This window comes from Triturus cristatus, chromosome 10 (assembly GCF_964204655.1).
Source record: "Triturus cristatus chromosome 10, aTriCri1.1, whole genome shotgun sequence".
In the NCBI taxonomy this organism is placed as follows: domain Eukaryota; kingdom Metazoa; phylum Chordata; class Amphibia; order Caudata; family Salamandridae; genus Triturus; species Triturus cristatus.
Genome location: NC_140593.1, coordinates 1,212,339,122 through 1,212,359,050, shown reverse-complemented (window position 1 = coordinate 1,212,359,050; position 19,929 = coordinate 1,212,339,122). Strand labels below are relative to the sequence as shown.

At 51.0% G+C, this 19,929-nt stretch overlaps 1 protein-coding gene across 3 annotated transcripts in view; it reads left to right on the top strand.

Moving 5' to 3' along the window:
- PLXNA3 (plexin A3) overlaps positions 1-19,929 on the top strand; it is an 845,431-nt gene that overhangs the window by 686,226 nt on the left and 139,276 nt on the right. For all 3 annotated transcript variants that reach the window (XM_085629709.1, XM_085629711.1, XM_085629710.1), the window contains exon 11: positions 18,603-18,699. In XM_085629709.1, the coding sequence (XP_085485835.1) occupies positions 18,603-18,699 (97 nt within the window). The remainder of the gene's footprint in view (positions 1-18,602; positions 18,700-19,929) is intronic.

Genomic DNA, 19,929 nt, shown 5'->3' with positions numbered 1-19,929 from the left:
AGTGAAGCAAAAAGCAAAAATTTGGGGTGACCATAGGATAGCAGACCCTACTCTCCTACACAACCCCCCCCCAAACGCTGGGACATTAAACTAGCCTTGACCAGTCTCGTCTTCATGTCCTAAGTGGAAGTACCTGGAGAGACCATCTGCATTCCCATGGTCAGTACCTGGCCGGTGCTCCACTGTAAAGTCCATCCCCTGTAGGGAAATGGACCACCTAAGCAGTTTGGGGTTTTCACCCTTCATCTGATTTAGCCACAAGAGGGGCTTATGGTCGGTCTGAATCTTGAAGTGAGTGCCAAACAAGTATGGCCTCAGCTTCTTCAGGGCCCACACCACAGCAAAGGCCTCCCTCTCAATAGCTGACCAATTCTTCTCTCTGGGGGTCAACCTTCTGCTAATAAAAGCAATGGGTTGGTCTTGACCATCTACATTAAGTTGTGACAGCACAGCTCCCACACCCAACTCAGAAGCATCTGTTTGGACAATAAACTCTTTGGAGTAGTCAGGACTTTTCAGGATAGGTGCAGAGCACAGGGCCTCCTTCAGGTCATCAAATGCCTTTTGACAGCTTACTGTCCACTGAACCTTTTTGGGCATCTTCTTGGATGTCAGATCATTAAGAGGAGTCACAATGGACCCATAGTTCTTAACAAACTTCCTGTAGTACCCAGTCAAGCCCAAGAAAGCTCGAACTTGAGTCTGGGTGGTTGGAGGGGACCAGTCCTTGATGGATTGTATCTTACTCTCCAGTGGTTGAACTTGGCCTCCACCTACAAGGTGGCCCAAATACACAACCTTACTCTGCCCTATCTGGCACTTAGTAGCCTTGATAGTGAGGCCTGCCCTTTGCAGAGCCTCAAGAGCCTTCTTCAGGTGGATCAGGTGATCCTCCCAGGTGGAACTAAAGACAGCAATGTCATCAAGATATGCTGCGCAAAAGTCATCCAACCCAGTAAGGACTTGGTTCACCAGCCTTTGGAAGGTGGCAGGTGCATTCTTCAGACCAAAGGGCATCACCACAAACTGATAATGCCCACCTGGGGTTGAGAATGCTGTTTTGGCCTTAGACTCCTCAGCTAATCTGATTTGCCAATAGCCAGCTGTCAAGTCAAATGTGCTCAAAAACTTTGCAGAAGCTAGTTTGTCTATGAGCTCATCTGCCCTTGGAATAGGGTGTGCATCTGTCCTGGTGACAGCATTGAGTCCTCTGTAATCCACACAGAACCTCATCTCTCTCTTGCCATCTTTGGTGTGAGGTTTGGGGACCAGAACCACTGGGCTAGCCCAGGGGCTCTCTGAGGGTTCAATGACACCTAATTCCAGCATTTTATGTACCTCAGCCTTTATACAGTCCCTGACGTGGTCAGGTTGTCTGTAAAGTTTGTTCTTTACAGGCAGACTGTCACCAGTGTCCACAACATGGGTACACCAGTCAGTTTGACTAGGTATCAAGGAAAACATATGTGAAAATGATTGTAGAACCTGTCTACATTCAGTCTGCTGATGGGCAGTGAGGTTGCCTCCAAGGGTCACTCCTTCAACTGAGCCATCTTCAGGGTTCTGAGACAACAGGTCTGGGAGAGGGTCACTCTCTTCCTCCTGTCCCTCATCTGTAGCCATGAGCAAGCCCATGTCTGCCCTGTCAACATATGCTTTAAGCCTGTTAACATGGAGTACCCTGTGGGGACTCCTGGGAGTTCCTAGGTCCACCAAGTAGGTGACCTCTCCCTTCTTTTCCAGGATTGTATGGGGTCCAGACCATTTGTCTTGGAGTGCTGCTGGGGCCACTGGCTCCAACACCCATACCTTCTGTCCTGGCTGATACTCAACCAAGACAGCCTTTTGGTCATGCCAAGCTTTCTGTAAGGCCTGGCTTGCCTCAAGGTTTTTAGATGCCTTCTCCATATACTCAGCCATCCTGGAGCGGAGACCAAGTACATAGTCCACTATGTCTAGCTTAGGCTTTTTGAGAGGTAACTCCCATCCTTCCTTCACCAAACACAGTGGGCCTCTCACAGGGTGCCCAAACAACAATTCAAAGGGGCTGTAGCCAACTCCTTTTTGTGGGACCTCTCTGTAAGCAAACAGAAGGCAGGGTAGAAGGATATCCCATCTTCGCCTGAGCTTTTCAGGTAATCCTTTGATCATACCCTTTAGGGTCTTGTTGAATCTCTCAACAAGCCCATTGCATTGTGGGTGATAAGGGGTGGTGAACTTGTAGTTGACACCACATTCCTTCCACATAGCTGTCAAGTATCCTGACATAAAGTTGGTACCTCTGTCAGATACTACCTCCTTAGGAAACCCCACTCTGGAGAATACTCCCAGCAGGGCCCTGGCCACAACAGGAGCTGTAGTGGTCCTAAGGGGAATTGCCTCTGGATACCTGGTGGCATGATCCACTACCACCAGTATAAATCTGTGCCCAGATGCAGTGGGAGGATCCATGGGACCCACTATGTCTATTCCCACTCTTTCAAAGGGGACCCCCACCACAGGTAGTGGTATTAGGGGGGCCTTTGTTGTGCCACCTGATTTGCCACTGGCTTGGCAGGTAACACAGGAGCGACAAAACTCCTTTGTATCTTCACTCATATGAGGCCAGTGAAAGTGAGGGACAAGTCTGTCCCAGGTCTTGTTCTGGCCTAGGTGTCCTGCTAAAGGAATATCATGGGCCAAGGTAAGAAGGAAGCCCCTAAATTGCAGAGGTATAACCAACCTCCTGGTTGCACCAGGCTTGGGGTCTCTAGCCTCTGAATAAAGGAGCCCTTCATCCCAATACACTTTATGGGTACCTTGAGCATTCCCAGCAGCCTCAGCAGCAGCCAGCTGTCTGAGGGGTTCAAGAGAGGGACAGGATAGCTGAGCCTGCCTCAAGTCAGCCCTTGAAGGTCCCCCTGTCCCCAGAAACTCAACCTGATCAGGTTCAAGCTCTTCAGGGACAGTTCCTTCAGGGTCCTCTAGATCAGCTTCCTGGGAAGGCTGATCATCACTCTGAGGCAGGGGGGAAGGCACAGCCTTGACCCTCCTGTTCTTCTTCTTGGTAGGTACTTGGTCCATTGTTCCAGGATCCAAGACCTGAGGTTCAGTGAGGCACTTTTTGGCCTGTGACCTGGTCACAGCAAGGACATGTGATGATATACCTAACATCTCTGCATGAGTCCTGTACTCCACTTCTGACCATAGAGAACTCTCTAGGTCATTGCCCAACAAACATTCTACTGGGAGGTCTGCACTAACCACAACCCTTTTGAGGCCAGTTACCCCTCCCCATGAGAAGTTAACAACTGCCACACTATGTGAAGTAGTGGCATTGCTGGCATTGGTCACCAGGTAGTTCTCACCTGGTATGTACTGTCCAGGATCCACAAAGCCTGGTGTCACCATAGTGACACTGGCACATGTGTCCCTGTAGGCTTGAGCCACTTTGTCATTAATTAAAGGAGTCTGTCTGTACTTGCCCAGGTTACTGGGGCTCACAGTCAGGGACAAATCAATGTCCCCATCACAGATCAAGACTGCCTGTGTCAGGGTTCTGTCTAAGTCAGAATCTCCTTCAGTTCCCATAGTGATTCCCACTACACCCTTTGTCTGGGGACCAACACTGCTAACAGTAGTACTGGGAGCAGGTGCCTTAGGGGCAACAGTGTTGGGGGCTCCACCCTTTTTGCAATCACTAGTCCAGTGAGTTGTATTTTTACAATGATTGCACCAGGGTTTCTTTTGACCTTCTTTCTTCTTCTTGGACTGTTGGGACCCACCCTCCTTAGCAGTAGTTTGGGGCCCTGTTGAAGACTTCTGGTCTTTAGGTTTCTGATCTCCACCCTTTTGGTCTGTTTTCTTCTGATCACCCCCTTGGCCCTGGTTCTGGTTCTTTTGCTTAACCCTGGTTCTGACCCATTTGTCTGCCTTCTTTCCCAATTCTTGGGGAGAGGTCAGATCAGAGTCAACCAAGTGTTGATGCAGTTGCTGGTTTTGACAGTTATTTAAAATCTGTTCTCTCATCATCAAATTATACAATCCTGTAAAATCAGATACCTTACTTCCCAGCAACCAACCCTCCAAAGCCTTAGTGGCACATTCAATGTATTCAGACCAGTCCTGAGTCTGTGTCTTTTGGGTGTCTCTGAACATTAACCTGTACTGCTCAGTGGTTAAGCCTAACCCATCAACTAGAACACTCTTCAGGACTCTGTAGTTTCTGACATCCTCTTCTCTAACAGTGAGGAGTCTGTCTCTGCCTCTTCCTTCAAAGGAGAGCCAGAGGATTGCTGCCCACTGATCTTCAGGAACCTGCTGTACTTTGCAGGCTCTCTCAAGAGCAGTTATCCACTTGTGGATGTCATCCCCACTTTTGTAGGGGGGCACAACCTTAGACAGGTTTCTATTGTCGAAAACCCTATCTTTGTCCTTAGGGACAATGCTGCCACCAGTGGGTATAGACCCACTCTCTTTATGCTGTCTAGCCTTGCTAAGTTTCTCTTCCATCAGGGCTACTTCTAGCTCCTGCTTCCTGATCCTCAGCTGGGCCTCTTGCATCTTGGCCTCATGTTCCCTCCTCTGAGGGGTGGTCATCCTTCTCCTGGAGTGACCTTGAGAGCCTCTAGAGCCATGGGAAGCATTGGAGTCACCTGAGCGATTCCTTTGCCTTCCCAGCCCTGTGTTAAGTCCACTGGGGAGATCCAGTGGGTTGAACCCACTGTCAGTCCCCAATAGCCTTGGTTTAGCTGGGCCAAGTATAACACTTGGCACTGGGCTAGTTCTCCCTTCATCCTCACTACTGTCAGTATCCTTTTCACTCTCATCCTCTGTGGTAGGCATCCCATCTAAGGGGTGACTATTGGGAAGGGGTACTTCAGTGGCATCTTTAGAAGGGGGGCCTCCTGTTCCTGTCCCTAAGGGGGCTAACTGGGAAGCTTTCTTGAGTGCTCTCTGATTCTCATCATTCTGTAAGAGCTCTCTGAGCTCAGCAGAGTTTGGGTTCTTGGGCTGTTTAAGGCCTCTAAGAGTTGCCAAATGCCTGAGCTCATTCTGATTAAGGGTAGCAAAGCTGGATGGTGCCCTCTGGGGGTCACTCTCAACAGAGATGGGTACAGTGGACCCCTCTGCCCCGGCCATTGCTCTTAAGTGTGGGTGGATGTGTTGCAATCTACCTACACTTGGGTTTACCTACTAAACCTATCTAGTAGTTGTAGTCAGGGTGTGCTACTCCCTTTGCTCTACAACAACTAAGTTCAGTAGAACTTAAGTATATCTAATCTTGTTTTATATGTACCTACAGGTACCTATGTGATCTTTCAATTGGTAACCAAGAGATTACAATGGTAAAACACAGCAAGCTCAAATCCAACCGCTGCTCACCAATGTGAGAAGTTGGCCTGGTATATGATGCTCACTAGTTAAAGTGATCACCTTGTACCATGCCAAGCAACCCTTATGGTGTGGTTGTAAGTCAACCTTTTCGGACTAGCTGCCCTAGTGGTAGCGTAGGCTAAGCAGTCTTTGAGGCTAAACTCGTGAAGCGTGTTAAGCAGGCTGTTTTACCAATAGTAACCCCCTTTTATACCAATGAAAGGACACCACACAGATATATATTCAAAATATATATGTATTTATTGCTCAAAGTAACCCCTAGTCTCTTTATGAGCACAGGAGCACAAATCGTCAAACAAGATTATCACAGAATACCCAGAAGTTGCACTTTATATGGATAGGCCCTGGTGGCCACTCGAACCATATACTAAAATAGTGGTATAAGTACCACGAACAGAAAAGGGAAAAGGCCTAGGGCCTCTAGAATCGCTGGGCCTACAAGGAGCTAACGTCAGTTAGTGACCAGGAGGTCCACGGGTGGCGTGTGCAGAGCAAATAGTCACACGCGTGCTCCCATAGGTTTCAATGGGTGCGTAAAAAGTACAAAGTTACTGCAAAAGGAATCTTCCGGATGACCTAGGAACTTAAGATTTGGAACACAGGCACTAGAGATGTAATACTACACTTGGGCACAGGTGTGCCAGCTTTACCTCACCCACAGGAAGCGGGTGCATAGGCCTCGAAGTGCGTCGGGTTTCTTCTATCTGTTCCGTGGAGCTTGAAGACAAAGATGCTGCAGGCGGTCGGTCCGGGAGAGGTGCAGTGGATCCAAGAGTGGATCGGAGATGTTGAAGACCTGTAAGCAGAGGGGACAGTGTTCACAGTCACTAGCCAGTGACCAGCGGGGCACCAGGTGGGTACCAGGCGATGTCGGGTGCAAACAGGTGATCAGGGGTAGCTTGTCTCCGCAGCCACGTGGTCCCTGAAGGTCGACGACGTCCAGGAGTCGGCTCACGAGCTGTCCCACGCAGGCTCTCGCTGTCGGCGGTGTCGGCGACTTGATCGAAGCAAACAAGCCTTGGCAAAAGCAATTGTAGAAGGATTCGGAAATCAGCTGTTGGTTCTGACCAGCAAGGTCAGAGGGATTGCTCCTTTGGAGGGGAGCAAGGGCCAGTCTGGAGCAACCAGACCAGCGGTGTTTGTCGTAGATTTCGTCGCCAAGATGGCCACTAGCCAGCGGGCCAGCAACCGGTTAGGCGCGTCGAGTGGCAAAATGCAGAAGGGCCCCACGCAGATCGTGGAGATGCTGGAGGGCTCACCTTTGGTGCAGATGCTGCTCGGGGGTTGGGCTTCTCAGATCCCAAAGCACAACTTGGAGGGAGCCTCGGTTGTTGTACTTGTCAGCTTGTCGTAGTCGTTCCAAGATGGCTGGCTCCACATGTCTCGGTGCCTCCACGGGTCTCCTCTTTTCAGGGACTGTGGATCGGGCGGTGAGAGGTCTGGAGGTCCAGGTCTTGTCAGTCTCTGGGCTCGGGCTCCGGCGGGAGGCGGCGGCAAAGCAGACGGTGATTCGCTGGATGGTGCTTGCGTTAGCAAGGTGGTCACTCCCTGACCACAGGGGAGATTTTCTTCAGTCTTCTGTGCAGCAGAATGTCGAAGTTCCCGTCTTCTTCTTAGTTTCAAGTTGATTCCAGGATGTCTGAAGTCTTAGGACACAGCTCCTACCTTTATTCGGATTCTAGGGGCCGGACTACCTGCTAGGTCCCTCCCTATGGGTGGGACCAGGAAGGGGGGTGGTTACACCCCCAATCCTTTGTCCAGCTCGCCCCAGGCCCGGGACTGGTGTGCCCCAGGACCGGTTTGAACTGGCATATGCACCGAGGCTCCTTGTGAGCCACAGGCATGTCTGGTTTCTTTCAAGCCCTACCTGACCAATACACAAAATCCTGTCTGGGGTGGTGCATGCACCTCCCCTGGCAGGAAACCCTTTGTCCACACCTCCCAAGCTGGAAGGACTCCCAGCAGCAGGAGGGCAGACTTGTGTCTGTGGTGGCAGCATCCATTTTGTGGAGCTGAGGCTATGTCTGATTTTACCCGGGTTTCAGGCACTGTACATGTCGTGTCCCTCTAGAAGGGTGGAATGCTAACCCCGTCGCCAGAATTGGCGAGGGGTTAGTATTCCAATTCGTATGACACCTTACTCGACATGTTTTGATAAAGCCAAACCAAAGTTAGCATTTAACCGCGAGGTTCATAATGCACTTAAGAGTATATGGTATGACGATATCTGGAAACAGTAGAAGGAAGTTGTTCCGACCACTGCAGACAGGCTCAGCTCATGCCAGAGCACCATCTCACATGGAACCAAGCACTCTGCCTTCAGGATTGTTAAGGCCTGCCATAGGAGTGACTTATAGGTTACCAGGTGTCCCATTTAAGGTTAGGTATAGGTATACTACACCTAAGTAGGAGGTGATTACACCAACTTACCCCAGCTGAGTGATCAGCCAGTTGTGTCAGATTGTTAGGCCAAGCCTGGGGTGGCATAATACATGCTTCAGCCCCTGGCAGGCCTTGGGTACACCAATGCCCTGGGTACCTAGTGTACACTGGTACAGGGGCTGACAGGGTGATCCACTTCCAATTGGTTATGCACCTAGGGTGCATAGTTTTAATTTAGTAGAGAGAACAGCAGGCTGGGGGTCTGATTGGCAGGCCCACAGCCTCAATATGTCAAAAACCAGTGAAGCAAAAAGCAAAAATTTGGGGTGACCATAGGATAGCAGACCCTACTCTCCTACACTTCTGCACTGGCGGGCTGTGCCATGTACTACTGAAGGCTTCTGCCAGGCTAGCTGGGGGTGCGGGGTGCTCACGGCAGACCCCTGGGAGCGGGATATGGGGTATTAAAGGATCGGGGGTGCGAATAAAAACCCTGGCTCGGGCACTTATGGCGCATGCACGTGTTTGCCATAGGACCAGAGACCGGCGAGGCTACCGCCAATGGGATCCTTACCTTTCATGCTGGCGTCCCTGGAAGACAGGTTGGGTTGAGGGGAGTCGGTGATTGTCCTCCCAGCCCATAGCAGCCTTTCAGTAGCTCCATTCCAATGGCCGGCCTTCCCTCGTGCGGGCTCGTTGGGTAGTCGAGAGAGAGTCCATTTATCCGATCTCATTAGGGACATGGTGGTTCCCTAAACTATTTGCATGCCTTAGTGGTTGGTGCCAGCACCCATGGGCTCTAGTGCCCCTCCCCTGGTGAAGGGCAAGCATTGGTCATAGGAGGGCATGGGCTCTCTGCCCAGCGCCCCCTCCCCAGGTGAAGGGCAAGCATTGGTCATAGGAGGGCATGGGCTAGCTGCCCAGCGCCCCCTCCCCGGGTGAATGGCAAGCCATGGTCATGGGAGGGCATGGGCTCTCTGCCCAGCGCCCCCTCCCCGGGTGAAGGGCAAGCATTGGTCATAGGAGGGCATGGGCTCTCTGCCCAGCGCCCCCTCCCCGGGTGAAGGGCAAGCATTGGTCATAGGAGGGCATGGGCTAGCTGCCCAGCACCCCCTCCCCGGGTGAAGGGCAAGCCATGGTCATGGGAGGGCATGGGCTCTGCCCAGCGCCCCCTCCCTGGGTGAAGGGCAAGCATTGGTCATAGGAGGGCATGGTCGCTCTGCCCAGCGTCCCCTCCCCGGGTGAAGGGCATTCATTGGTCATAGAAGGGCATGGGCTTTCGGCTCAGAGCCCCCTCCCCAAGTGAAGGGCATTAATTGGTCATAGGAGGGCATGGGCTCTCTGCCCTACGCTCCCTCCCCTGGTGCAAGGCATTCATTGGTCATAGGAGGGCATGGGCTCTGCCCTACGCCCCCTCCGCGGGTGAGGGGCATCGTCGGTCACATGCCCCCCCGCTCAGTAACCCTCATGTGAGTGGCAGCCTTTGGTCACTGAACCCACTTTCACTCCCCCTTCCTGCCTCTGGCTGTTGAGCGCACAAATCCTATGGCACGGCTGGAGCCCCCGCCAGTGCCGAGGAGGTGGGATGCAAATAGTACAGTGCTGGTGCCCCCTTCCAAACCCCCTCCCCCCCCCCTCCCGCACAGCCCAGTGAGCGATGCTGCTCTTTACCGACGCAGAGCGCTCCGACGTCCCTGTGGAGTGCAGATAAGCGCTCTTTTATTGTGGTCTCCCGAGGATGAAACGTCTGCCCTTTCCCTTCAATGCCCGCCGCAGAGAGGGCAGGAGCCGCGCCAGGGCGGCACGGCGACCCGCACAATGGCCGCTCTCCAGAGACGGATGCCTCCGGCCCTCGGCCCGGGGGCCTCCATTTTAGTCCAGACGTGATGCTGGCTTCCCTGGCGGGAGAGAGCCGTGGAAAAGTACCTTCGCGGTGGGGGGAGAGAAGGCGGTTGCTAAGCGATGAAGAGATGTTACAGACCTCGTCTGTTTCCATGGTGACGAGGGGGCAGCTTTTGCAGACTAACCTCCGAGACCTCCGTAGTTCATTTCTGTTCTTTTTAACCCTTAATAGAGTCGTCAACATCTCCAAGTCGAAGAGGTGGGGAACGATAGAATGGCTTCAGATCGCTCAAACCCCTCCCCCCGTGCTTGAACTTCTGACATCACCCCCGCACCGCCCCACTCCACGGCTATGTCTAGGCCGCCGGGTTCAGGTATCTAAATTAGTCCACGAGATATTAACCTTTTACAAAAATACATACCACGGAGGTTGCGCAGTGTATGTTCAGCAGGTCACGGGTTGGAGCAGCATTTTATAATCCGTACATGGAGGAAACGACTCAAACAGCTGCGTCCGAGCAGGGATGCAGCGACGCCAAAGGTGGTCTATGCAACTTCACGCACGTTAATGTTAAGGACGTGTGCAGGTATGTGCGCAAAGATCGGGTAATGAGACGGACACGGGTGTTCACACAGCAGGGAGGCTCGGGGGAGCCGCTTTTGACAGGCCCGCCCCCTGGGCATGGCTATAGATAGTTCATTCTGGCGACGACGCCTCCAAGAACGGCAGTCCCCGTGGAGCGTCGGCCCACGGCCCTCAAATGGAGGGGTGCAAGAAGGGGTTAACACCACTGTTAGAATCCGGGGTCTCTGGTTGGCGCAGGTATGCACTTGCGACAAGCAGGGACCCTTTCCTCTAAGTCAGGGCACAGGATCACCTCTTTAAAAATAACCCCTGCTCACCCTCTAGGTAACGTGGCGCGCGCAGTCAGGCTAGATCTCCAGAGGGCATTAGGTTAAGCGTTCAAGTTGTCCCACACAATAATCACCACCCCACCACACAAAGACACAAGGCTGTATTTATCAAAAATAGAAGTCTTTATATAAAAGGTTTCTTGCAGGCAGGTTGCACAAATACAGTTCTCTTGGTGAAATAATGTTCCAGTTACTTTCAAATGCTTAAGGGCAGTCCACAGGTTTTAAAATGGCACAGTTTTACTTGTTATAAGTTCTATTGGGGGGGTTGTGCGCTTCGTAGCGCTTCAGGTACGCCTCGTACTACGATTCCCGTACATCGTGCTGTTTCTCACGCTTCTCGCGTGAGGTACGCGTCCACCGGCCTTGAACCAGACGGCCCGTACCGACGTAGGTACGTGTCGGACTTCTTCCAGGCTTCGCTTACCAAGTCCCACGCTTCCCGCGTGAGCCCCGGCAATGATTTTAATACTGTACGGTCCGTACAGTAATGGGGACGCGCCGTACACGGACGGCAACACACATACGGCTCAAACAGAGTCGAGCACGGGCCGTACCAGGGCACAAAGCACAAAATCCTTCAAAGGCAGAGACGTACCGCACCAAGGTCAGTACGGGCCGTACTACAGCGCCCCAGCCCTCAATACTGTAAAGGCAGGGACGCACCGTACAAAGCAGGTACGGACCGTACCTCAGCGCGCTTTGGCAGAATACCTTTGTCCTTTCACGGGGGAAGTTCGCGGCGGCTTGCAGATGTCAACCACGAGTGTCCCACGTCGCGTCTTGGTCTCGGCTCCTCCGGAGACGATGCTTCGTGGGGGCACTCCTCAACTTCCTAGCACACCAGCGAGGGCAGAGGCAAAAGGGGCAGCCCGGGGGCGAGATCTCAGCGCAGCGCGCTGTCGGCTTCGTCCGGTTGGGGCGAACAGTGCGCACAGGTCCTCACGGTGATTTCTGCGGCCCGGGGGGGTCGCAGGGCTCGATGCTTGGACACAGGGATCTCCTCCTTACTTTGCGAGCGACGGCTCGAATGGGCAGTTGCTTACTTTGTTTAGGCTTGCGGGCCGTCACGATGCTCACAGCTGCTCCAGCGGCAGAAGTCGCGTTGCTCAGCGGGATTAAGGCACAAGGTTCTCCGGGGTCAGCGGTGCAGAATCACCCACGGCAGTCTCTTCTTCCTCAAGGGGGGGTAACGCCCAATGTTCCTGGGGCGCAGTTCAGGAGGCAAGTTCTCTAGCAAGCCCTTGGAGATAGTTCAGCACAAGTTGAATCAAAGTCTTTCCTTTCAGTCTTTTCCTCTCCTTCCAGCAGACAGGCACCCACTGCAGGCCAGTCTCAAAGGTCAGAGACAGTACTCCTCCTTCAGCTTCTCCAGGTCCTTCTCCTTCAGGCAGAGGTTCGTCGTTGCGTAAACAGGATTCTGATTTCTTAGGAGCCAGGCTCCTACTTTTATACAGTGATTCTTTTGTTCTTTAGCGCCAGGGGGCCTGGGCCTGGCTCAGTCCAGTTCTGGAGCACTTTGTTGTGGTGACTCTGCTCTTTCCTTTCAGCAACAGGGCAGAGACATCAGCCGCTCCACAGGGGGCGGAGCCAGCATTGTGGTGGCAGAGCACAGGTCTATTCAAGAGTCAAGGTGTACTCCTCCCACCCAACCTGGTGTAATCTCTCTACCCACCACCTGGCAGCCAGCCTGTCTCTGGGGATTCCCCAACCCTGCTCCTTACTGTTGCTCGGCAGAACACACACACACAGCAGAGGCGGACTGAAATGGCCAGGTCAGTAAATACTAACTTTCTAAAAGTAGTATTTACAAACAAAGGATATTAAAATAAACTTTACTAAAAGAAGTATTTTATTATTCTGAGTTCAGGCGTACTAAACATGACTTTCTACCATGCTCGGAGTCCACTGGGATTACAGCGTGTAGTAATTCCAGCAGCCCATTCTTGCCTATGGAGAGCAGGTAGCCTTCAATAGTGAAAAACGAAAATGGCTGTAATTCACTACTAAGACATGCCACACACATCAGGGCATGTCCTACCTTATGCCTACAATGCACCCTGCCCTTGGGCCTACCAGAGGGGTGGCTAATATGTAGTTAAGGGAAGGTTTAGGGACTGGCAAGTGGGTCCACTTGCGCAGTCAGCGCGACAGTACCAGACTGCACGCAGGTTCTGCAATGGCAGATCCTAGACACATTTTACTAGGCCGCTTCTGTGGGTGGCACAACCAGTGCTGCAAGTCCACCAGCAGCATTTGTATTTACAAGCCCTGGCACTCCTGGTGCACTTTACTAGGGGCTGATAGTAAACCAAATAAGCCAAACATGGAAACCAATCAATGTCAACATGTTACATAAGGGAGAGCATATGCACCTTAGCACTGGTCAGCAGTGGTAAGGTGCCCAGAGTCAAAAATCAGCCAACAACAGGTCAGGAAAAATACAGGAGGAAGGCAAAAAGTTTAGGGATGACCCTGCAAAAAGGGTCAAGTCCAACAACCACCATGGCACAGGTCCTGGCTGGGTGAACTATCCAAGACGCGTGGATTTAAGACGTAGAACCGGTTGGGGCTCTCGAAGATGGGAGAGGTTTGGGCTCATAACTACATGTTACCTGTGACCAATTGACAGAATTTGGGTTCCCCTGGTTCCAGTTCTTAGTCTATCTGCAACTATGACATGCATTGGAAACGTATAAAAGCCGCTTGGTCCCAGTTCTGGAATTTCACCTGTTGGAGCCCAAGCCCACTGTGGCGATTACTGGGGGAAAGGGTCTTTGCCGTCTGTACCGAACACCCAGTAGTAAATGTCCCCGACCCAAGGGGGTCACTAAACGGAAAATGGGAAGCTGACTTGGGGAGTTGGGTGATGAAGCCTGGGCAGAAGCTAAGATGGCAGCTAGAAAGTTGGTGATCCCTGCCCACTGTGACTCATCCAATGCAAGTATTTCTATAGGGTTTACCTCACCCGGCACAAATTGTGGAAGATGTAGAAGGGTGTGGACCCATACTGCCTTAGATGTAAATTGGACATAGGCAGCTTGTTGCACGTGATTTGGGATTGCCCGTTTATCCAAATATATAAGGCCATAATTCTGGATACACTAGAATCAATAGTGGGGTGTGCCATTTCAAACAGACCCCAAGATGACTGGTCTCAGGGTGTCGCCTGAATTGGAATGGTCACCATGGTCAGAAACAATTGATAGGAACTGGATGCACGATTGTTGAGAAAGATCTAGCCCCCCACGGGAGATCTAGAGGGGCTCCCTCCTTTTCCAAACGGCTTCGGGGGATGGACCTCTGCTCGATCGTGAAGGAGTTGGTGTGCAAGGGGCTGCCCAGAGAAACGCACTGAGATTTGGGACCCCGGCGAGGGGGGTCACTTTCACATCAGTACACTAGCACACCTGGTAAATACCAACCCTGAAGGGCGTATGGTGCAACACCCGGAGATCATTATGCCTGTATTGGTTCTACTTGAACCAGATTGAAGGTTGTGATCTGTTTTTATTGTCTGGATGCATGTACACACGATTACTGTTGTGGCTTTATTTGTTTTTCGTTTGGATTATGTAAAGTTGAAAATCCCATAAGCAGAGTTTTAAAATAAAAAAGACTGTCACCGAAGAACAACTGGAGTCGTGAAAGCCTTCAGCAGACCTTTAGCTGTATCTTTTTAGTCACCCGCGGCTTGAGCGAAGACCGCTTGTTGTCAGAACTATCCCTGAGCCCACTAGGGCAGGCCTAGGCAACCCTGCATCAAGATGGCCGTTTCACGTGCTCGGATGTTTTCTATTCTCGCAGGAACAGGCCGTTGACGCATTAGCCTTGCTCCAGTAACTCTGGTTGCAGTATTAGTATTGCAGTCATTTCAAAGCATTGAATGTTGGTTGCCTAGACCTAGCTGCTGGAGCACAGACCGGCAACCAGATGCAGATGATGGACTCCGACAAAGAAGACATAGATCATGTGGCGAGCAGGCTCCATTCCTGGAGGTGGAACCGGAGTAGGTCTGCGTATGCACAAGGGCTTACTCCGAGGCTCAGGGGAGCCCTTCCCATTTTAGGGCTCCTTGATGAATTAATGTGTGATATGGGAACACAGAGGCCACAGCACATCCTGCCCAGGAGGCAGTTTTTTTTCATTACACTCCTGTGTACAATGGCTACCACCCATGTCCACAGATCTCTTGCAGGTTTGTTGGCTGAAAACCCTTTGATGCTTTCCACATCGCCTAGAGTCCTGCCTTCTCTCTCCAAGCATTCCAGCAAGCCTTCTGCGAGTAATGTGCATGGGCGATACTCTCTGATCCCATGCGATGAGAATCCGCAGTGCTTCTAATGAAGGTCTAATTAGCTTTGCTTTCATCTTCGGGGCTGAGACTTGTCTTATCCCGCCCAGCCCCTTCTATAGGGTGGCAGGGCTGCACACTTTCAGAACTCGAGGAGTAGGGTCCCTCGAGGCTCCCAGTGGTGAAACAAGAGGCAAGCCATGTCCTGCTTCCACCTGCATATCTTGAGATGTGCATTTGGGGTACTGACCGCCAGAACAATAACCCCACAGATACGGAAGACTGGCATGGCCCGCAGAGAGCTTGTACTGAGCCTGGCCTTTTAAGGCATTAGGTAAAGTGGCGCTCACCACGAACAAACCAAGTTGTTTCTTGGCTCTTAAATTGCAGGCGGTATTATCCAATTCAGTAGTATCTCGGTCACATCATTCCGGTGGTCCGCTCAGTCCTCTCATCTAGCTAGGATTTGCTTCAAACTCTGCATCTCACTAACAAGGCTCTAAATAACCACAGTCCATCCTTTCTTAGTCAAACTCAGGACAATCTCAGACACATTTATTTATTTATTTAAAATATTTATAGAGCGCGGCTGTGACCTGGCAGGTATCCTGGCGCTGGTAGCTACTCCGGGGGTTTATTGCCGGGGGGGAAGTGACTGTGGCTGGCCGGTCTAAAGGGGTGGAGGAAAGAGCCATGTTTTGATTCGTTTCCTGAAGGCTTAAGACGCAAGGACTCTTGCTCCTTGAGACCTTCAAATTCAAGACCTACCACGAGCAGCGACTTCGACTGGAACTCCTTCCTTTTAATCTTAGAAAGATTGCCCCTTTCCTCGCCTGTTTACAGCACTTCTTTTCCCAGTCGTCTCGGAATCACCCACAAGCATACTTCTTACTGCCATAAGCGCCTCTCTGCTCATAGTTTTTGTGTTTATAAATGAAGTTATCATTCACTGTCTCCTTTCATTGATCAAACCTATGAACCCGTTTCTCCCCCCCATTTTAGTGTATCCCTTCTCTTGCTTATTGTGTTCCACATAAAAAGTCCTCATCCCACCCTAAGATCAGGCTGCACTATATCAACTTCTCAAAGTAAATGCTTGAGGGAATAGGTGTTACTCAACTTAATGGCACTTGTGTAAGCACATTGGGTACGTGGGCCACAAACCCTGGTTGGCTTGTGACCCAAGTGCCAGACTCGGATCCTAGCTGCACGTGCTTTGCTCATTGAGGTATCTCCCTGGAAGCAGTGGGTTCCAGTGGTGTACCCGCGGTTACGTTTGAACTGAGCTTTTATTCCTGTTAGAACCATCTCGATCAATGGGCGCATCCAAGTGTGAAGCTGTACTGGAAACAGTTAATTCCTGTGATGTGACTCCGTGTCCAGGTGAAACTGTAGGAGGAGGAGCATTGGCCGCTCTACTTACTCATGCCTGCTGCTGGCGGTGGTCTTTACCGATTCCAACGCTTAGTCTCGGAATTACCCATCCACGAGCCATTAGAGCTTGGCTTTGCACCCAGGTGCATTTTCACTTCATAATGGACATTGCTGATGTTTACATTTGTCATCTTGGGTTTTGCTGGGTACTAGAGGAGTTTACTTGTCTCCTTTGGCTTTGCTGGTCACTGGCTGGTTTTACTTGTCTCCTTTAGCTTTGTTGGGTTTTACTTGTGTCTCCTTTGATTTTGCTGGGTACTGGCTGGTTTTACTTGTCCGATTTTGCTTTGCTGAGCACTGGCTGGTTTTAGTTGGTTTTTTTGGCTTTGGTGGGCACTGACTGGTTTTATTTGTGTCGCCTTTGGCTTTGGTGGGCACTGGCTGGTTTACTTGTGCCTGCTTTGACTTTGCTGGGCACTGGCTGGTTTTACTTGTGCCTGCTTAGACTTTGATGGGCACTGGCTGTTTTTTCCTTTGATTTTTCTGGACACTGGCTGGTTTTACTTGTGTTTTTGGGCTTTGCTGGGCACTGGCTGTTTTACTTGTCTCCTTCGGCTTTGCTGGGCAGTGGCTGGTTTTACTTGTGGCTCCTTTGGCTTTGATGGTCACTAGCTGGTTTTATTTGTCTCTTTTGGCTTTACTTGGCACTGGATTATTATACATTTGTCTCCACTTGATTTGTTGAACACTGGGTCATTTTATTTGGGTCTTTTGTTTTTGTTGGGACACTGGCTGATTTTGCTTCTTTCATTGATCTTTGCTGGACACTGGCTGGTTTGAGTTGGCTTTGCTGGAGCGTGGTTGATTTTACTTGTGTCTACGTTGGCAGTGAATATTTTACCTTGGTCTCCTTTGACTTTACTGTCCGCTGAATTAATATTTGTGTGTGTTATTTCGCTTTTCTGGGTATTGACTGATTATGCCGGTGTTTCCTTCTGCTGTGAATTCCATACCTCGCCATTCCCAGACATGGCTAGCTTGGCAGTTGTCGTGGATTATTCTTTGGGTCATGGTTTTATGTAAGGTGCTGAAGCTCTGTTCTCCAGTACCCAAGAGTGAGAAGATGCCCTATGCATTGGCAAGGAATAACTTGGGGCTCCCCTTCCACTTTTGTCTGCTGCCAGCAGACGCTCATGGGCAGAGCCTTGGTTGAAGTTCTCTTTCCTGGGCATGAACTGTGCTCTACGTGTGTCGTGGTTATGAAGTGTGTTGTCGGTGTCACTCCTGGCTATGTTGAAGTTTAAGGTACATCCTCATTAGGTATAGATGCCCCTGATCGAAAGCTGCAGATGATGCATTAATTACTCGCCTGTTGTCCTGTCTCCTCTTTGGGGTTGGCCATCACTCCATCGCCCCCACAGTGTCCTTGCTGTTCCTCGGCCAGTATACCAGTACTGCTTCGGGCATGTCAAGCATGAGTATGGTATGGAGGTAAGAGGTGCTTTCTCACCCCTGAAGGGGGAAGATGGCAGTATTCCATCATTCACAAGTGTGGTCGTGGTGGTGGCGGTCCGACTGACTCCTTCCCAAAGATGAATAACATCAACATTCCCAATCAAGTCGAGATGAAAAGGTTCCCAAGCTCTCAAGGCCATTGGTTAAGCAGGAATCTGGACCACTTCCGGTGCAAAAAGGAGTACTGGCTGTATTGGAAAGACATGTTGTGGTTGCTGAGAATGACTCCGCGCCAACAGCAACATCCAACCTGCTCAGCATACACTCGAGCTGCAAAATCACCCATTCAGTGACGACGCCGAGCAGCAAAGAGTAGAACAATTCCTGCTCTAGGGTCACATGCTGTGCATTATTCTGCAGTCTAGTGGATGGTCTGGCAGTGGGTCTGTAGCTTCAGCTTGACGGCGCACCTGGGGCGCATTGAAAATGTACATAACGCCGCCTTTGGATCCATATTTCTTGTTCATTTCATGCTGTATTCTGTTTTGTGCATAAGTCCACCTTCTAGGAAGAGCTTCTATTGAAAAGCCAGAAGGACTGTTTTACAACTGAAAGTACATTCAATCATTGCGCTGTTAGTCACATACTGCTCCTTAGCTCCCATGTGCATTCTGTATCTAAAGCAATATTGTTTGCTCATTCGATTGTCCGAATTGGCAAGCCATTCAGTCTGGTTTTATTGTGCTGTTCAGCTTTCATGCAGACACCACCGGCAAACCGCATCTGCACATGCCTACTTGAGGCCGAGTTAGGAAATACAAGCCGGTCCTGTTGAATTTGCCATTGCTTGCTACTTTGGGCTCCAACTTGCTGTGTTTGTGTGCATATGAAGGTGAAAGAGGTGAGGCGGAGTGTCTCAAAACTGACTATTAATAACAGTTTCTTGTCTTGTGCTCTCTTGCAGTACGTTTATGAAGGGGATGAAGCGGGTGATATCTCTGTGGACTTCTCTATCGTGTGGGACGGAGACTTCTACATCGACAAACCAGCCAATTTCAGAGGTACGTTTGGCCTCACCTTGCCCTCAGACGCCGTGCCCGATTCTTCGCAGACTTGCGTAGATGTGAGTGGAACAGAGATCCTGACCGGCGTGGGTTGCCACATGCACACTTTCCAAAGCTTCAGACATCAGTGTTCCGAATTTAATGCCAAGACGCTTCAATGGTAGCTAAAAGCCCCAATTAGTAAGAAAGATAAATGTCGTAGACACCTGGCGCAAGACTGGCAACAGGTACACCTTACCATAAGCTGAATCTGTCGTCCCCTTAAAATGGGACTTGTTGTCACTACTGTAAAAGTAGCACCAACAATGGCAGCCTTGTGTATCACGATGAAGCCCAGGCACTGGGTGTTTTATGCCAAAGCCTGCAGGAGGGAGGAGGCTTCGAAGGCTCTGTGTGTTTGTAGCCATTCCCAGTCTGTGGTCCATCTCCTTACACTGACCTATTCACATCTCCTCTGACCTCTCTACTAAAGACACCGCCAGTACAATGTAGCAGGTCTCCCCCTTATATCCTTTACCCCATCTCCCTCTCTGCTTCCCTCTTTATAGTCTGAAGAGCACCCCTCCCTAGTAGATTTGGCCTTTCTCTCACCACTCTGCCCCAGAAGACACCTTCCTGCTGTCTGTAGAAGGTCCGCGCCTCTATAGATCTGCCCAAGCTGCAGTTCTCTCCTCTCCTGACTCCTGTATTGCCCTCAGAAGACCCATCTCCCCTGCCTCACACCTGCCCCCTCTGTACTAGTTCCCTTGACTGTCCTTGCCCCCAGTAGACTGACCTCAACTGTTTACAGACCTGCCTATCTATCTCCTCCAGGGCTGTACTCTCCACCTTACTGGTGACCAGTGACTGTCCTATAGCGAGATCCCTGTAGACTCGAACCTACGTCATGTCCCTTGACCGCCTGCTGAGAACTGTCCCTCGTAGACACCGGGGGAGGGATTTCTTCTGCCCCAAGGCCTTATGGCATCGGGTCTGACCTGCGCACACGATGACTAAAAGCCTGTAGCTTCAGCCTGTGTTAACAGTTGGGTCAGGTCTGCTCGGCCTCGGAGAGTTCTGCTGCCTGGCCCTGTGCACTGGGCTGGCAGACTTCCGAATCAATATGCTTTTATCTCCGAGCATCAGGCCATGTAGACCGTCTCCTCTGCCTGTTGTAGATTGGTAGATCCCCTGTTGGGGGCAGACCTGGGAGATGCTTCTGTCGCAAGGGCTAAAGTTCAGTGGACT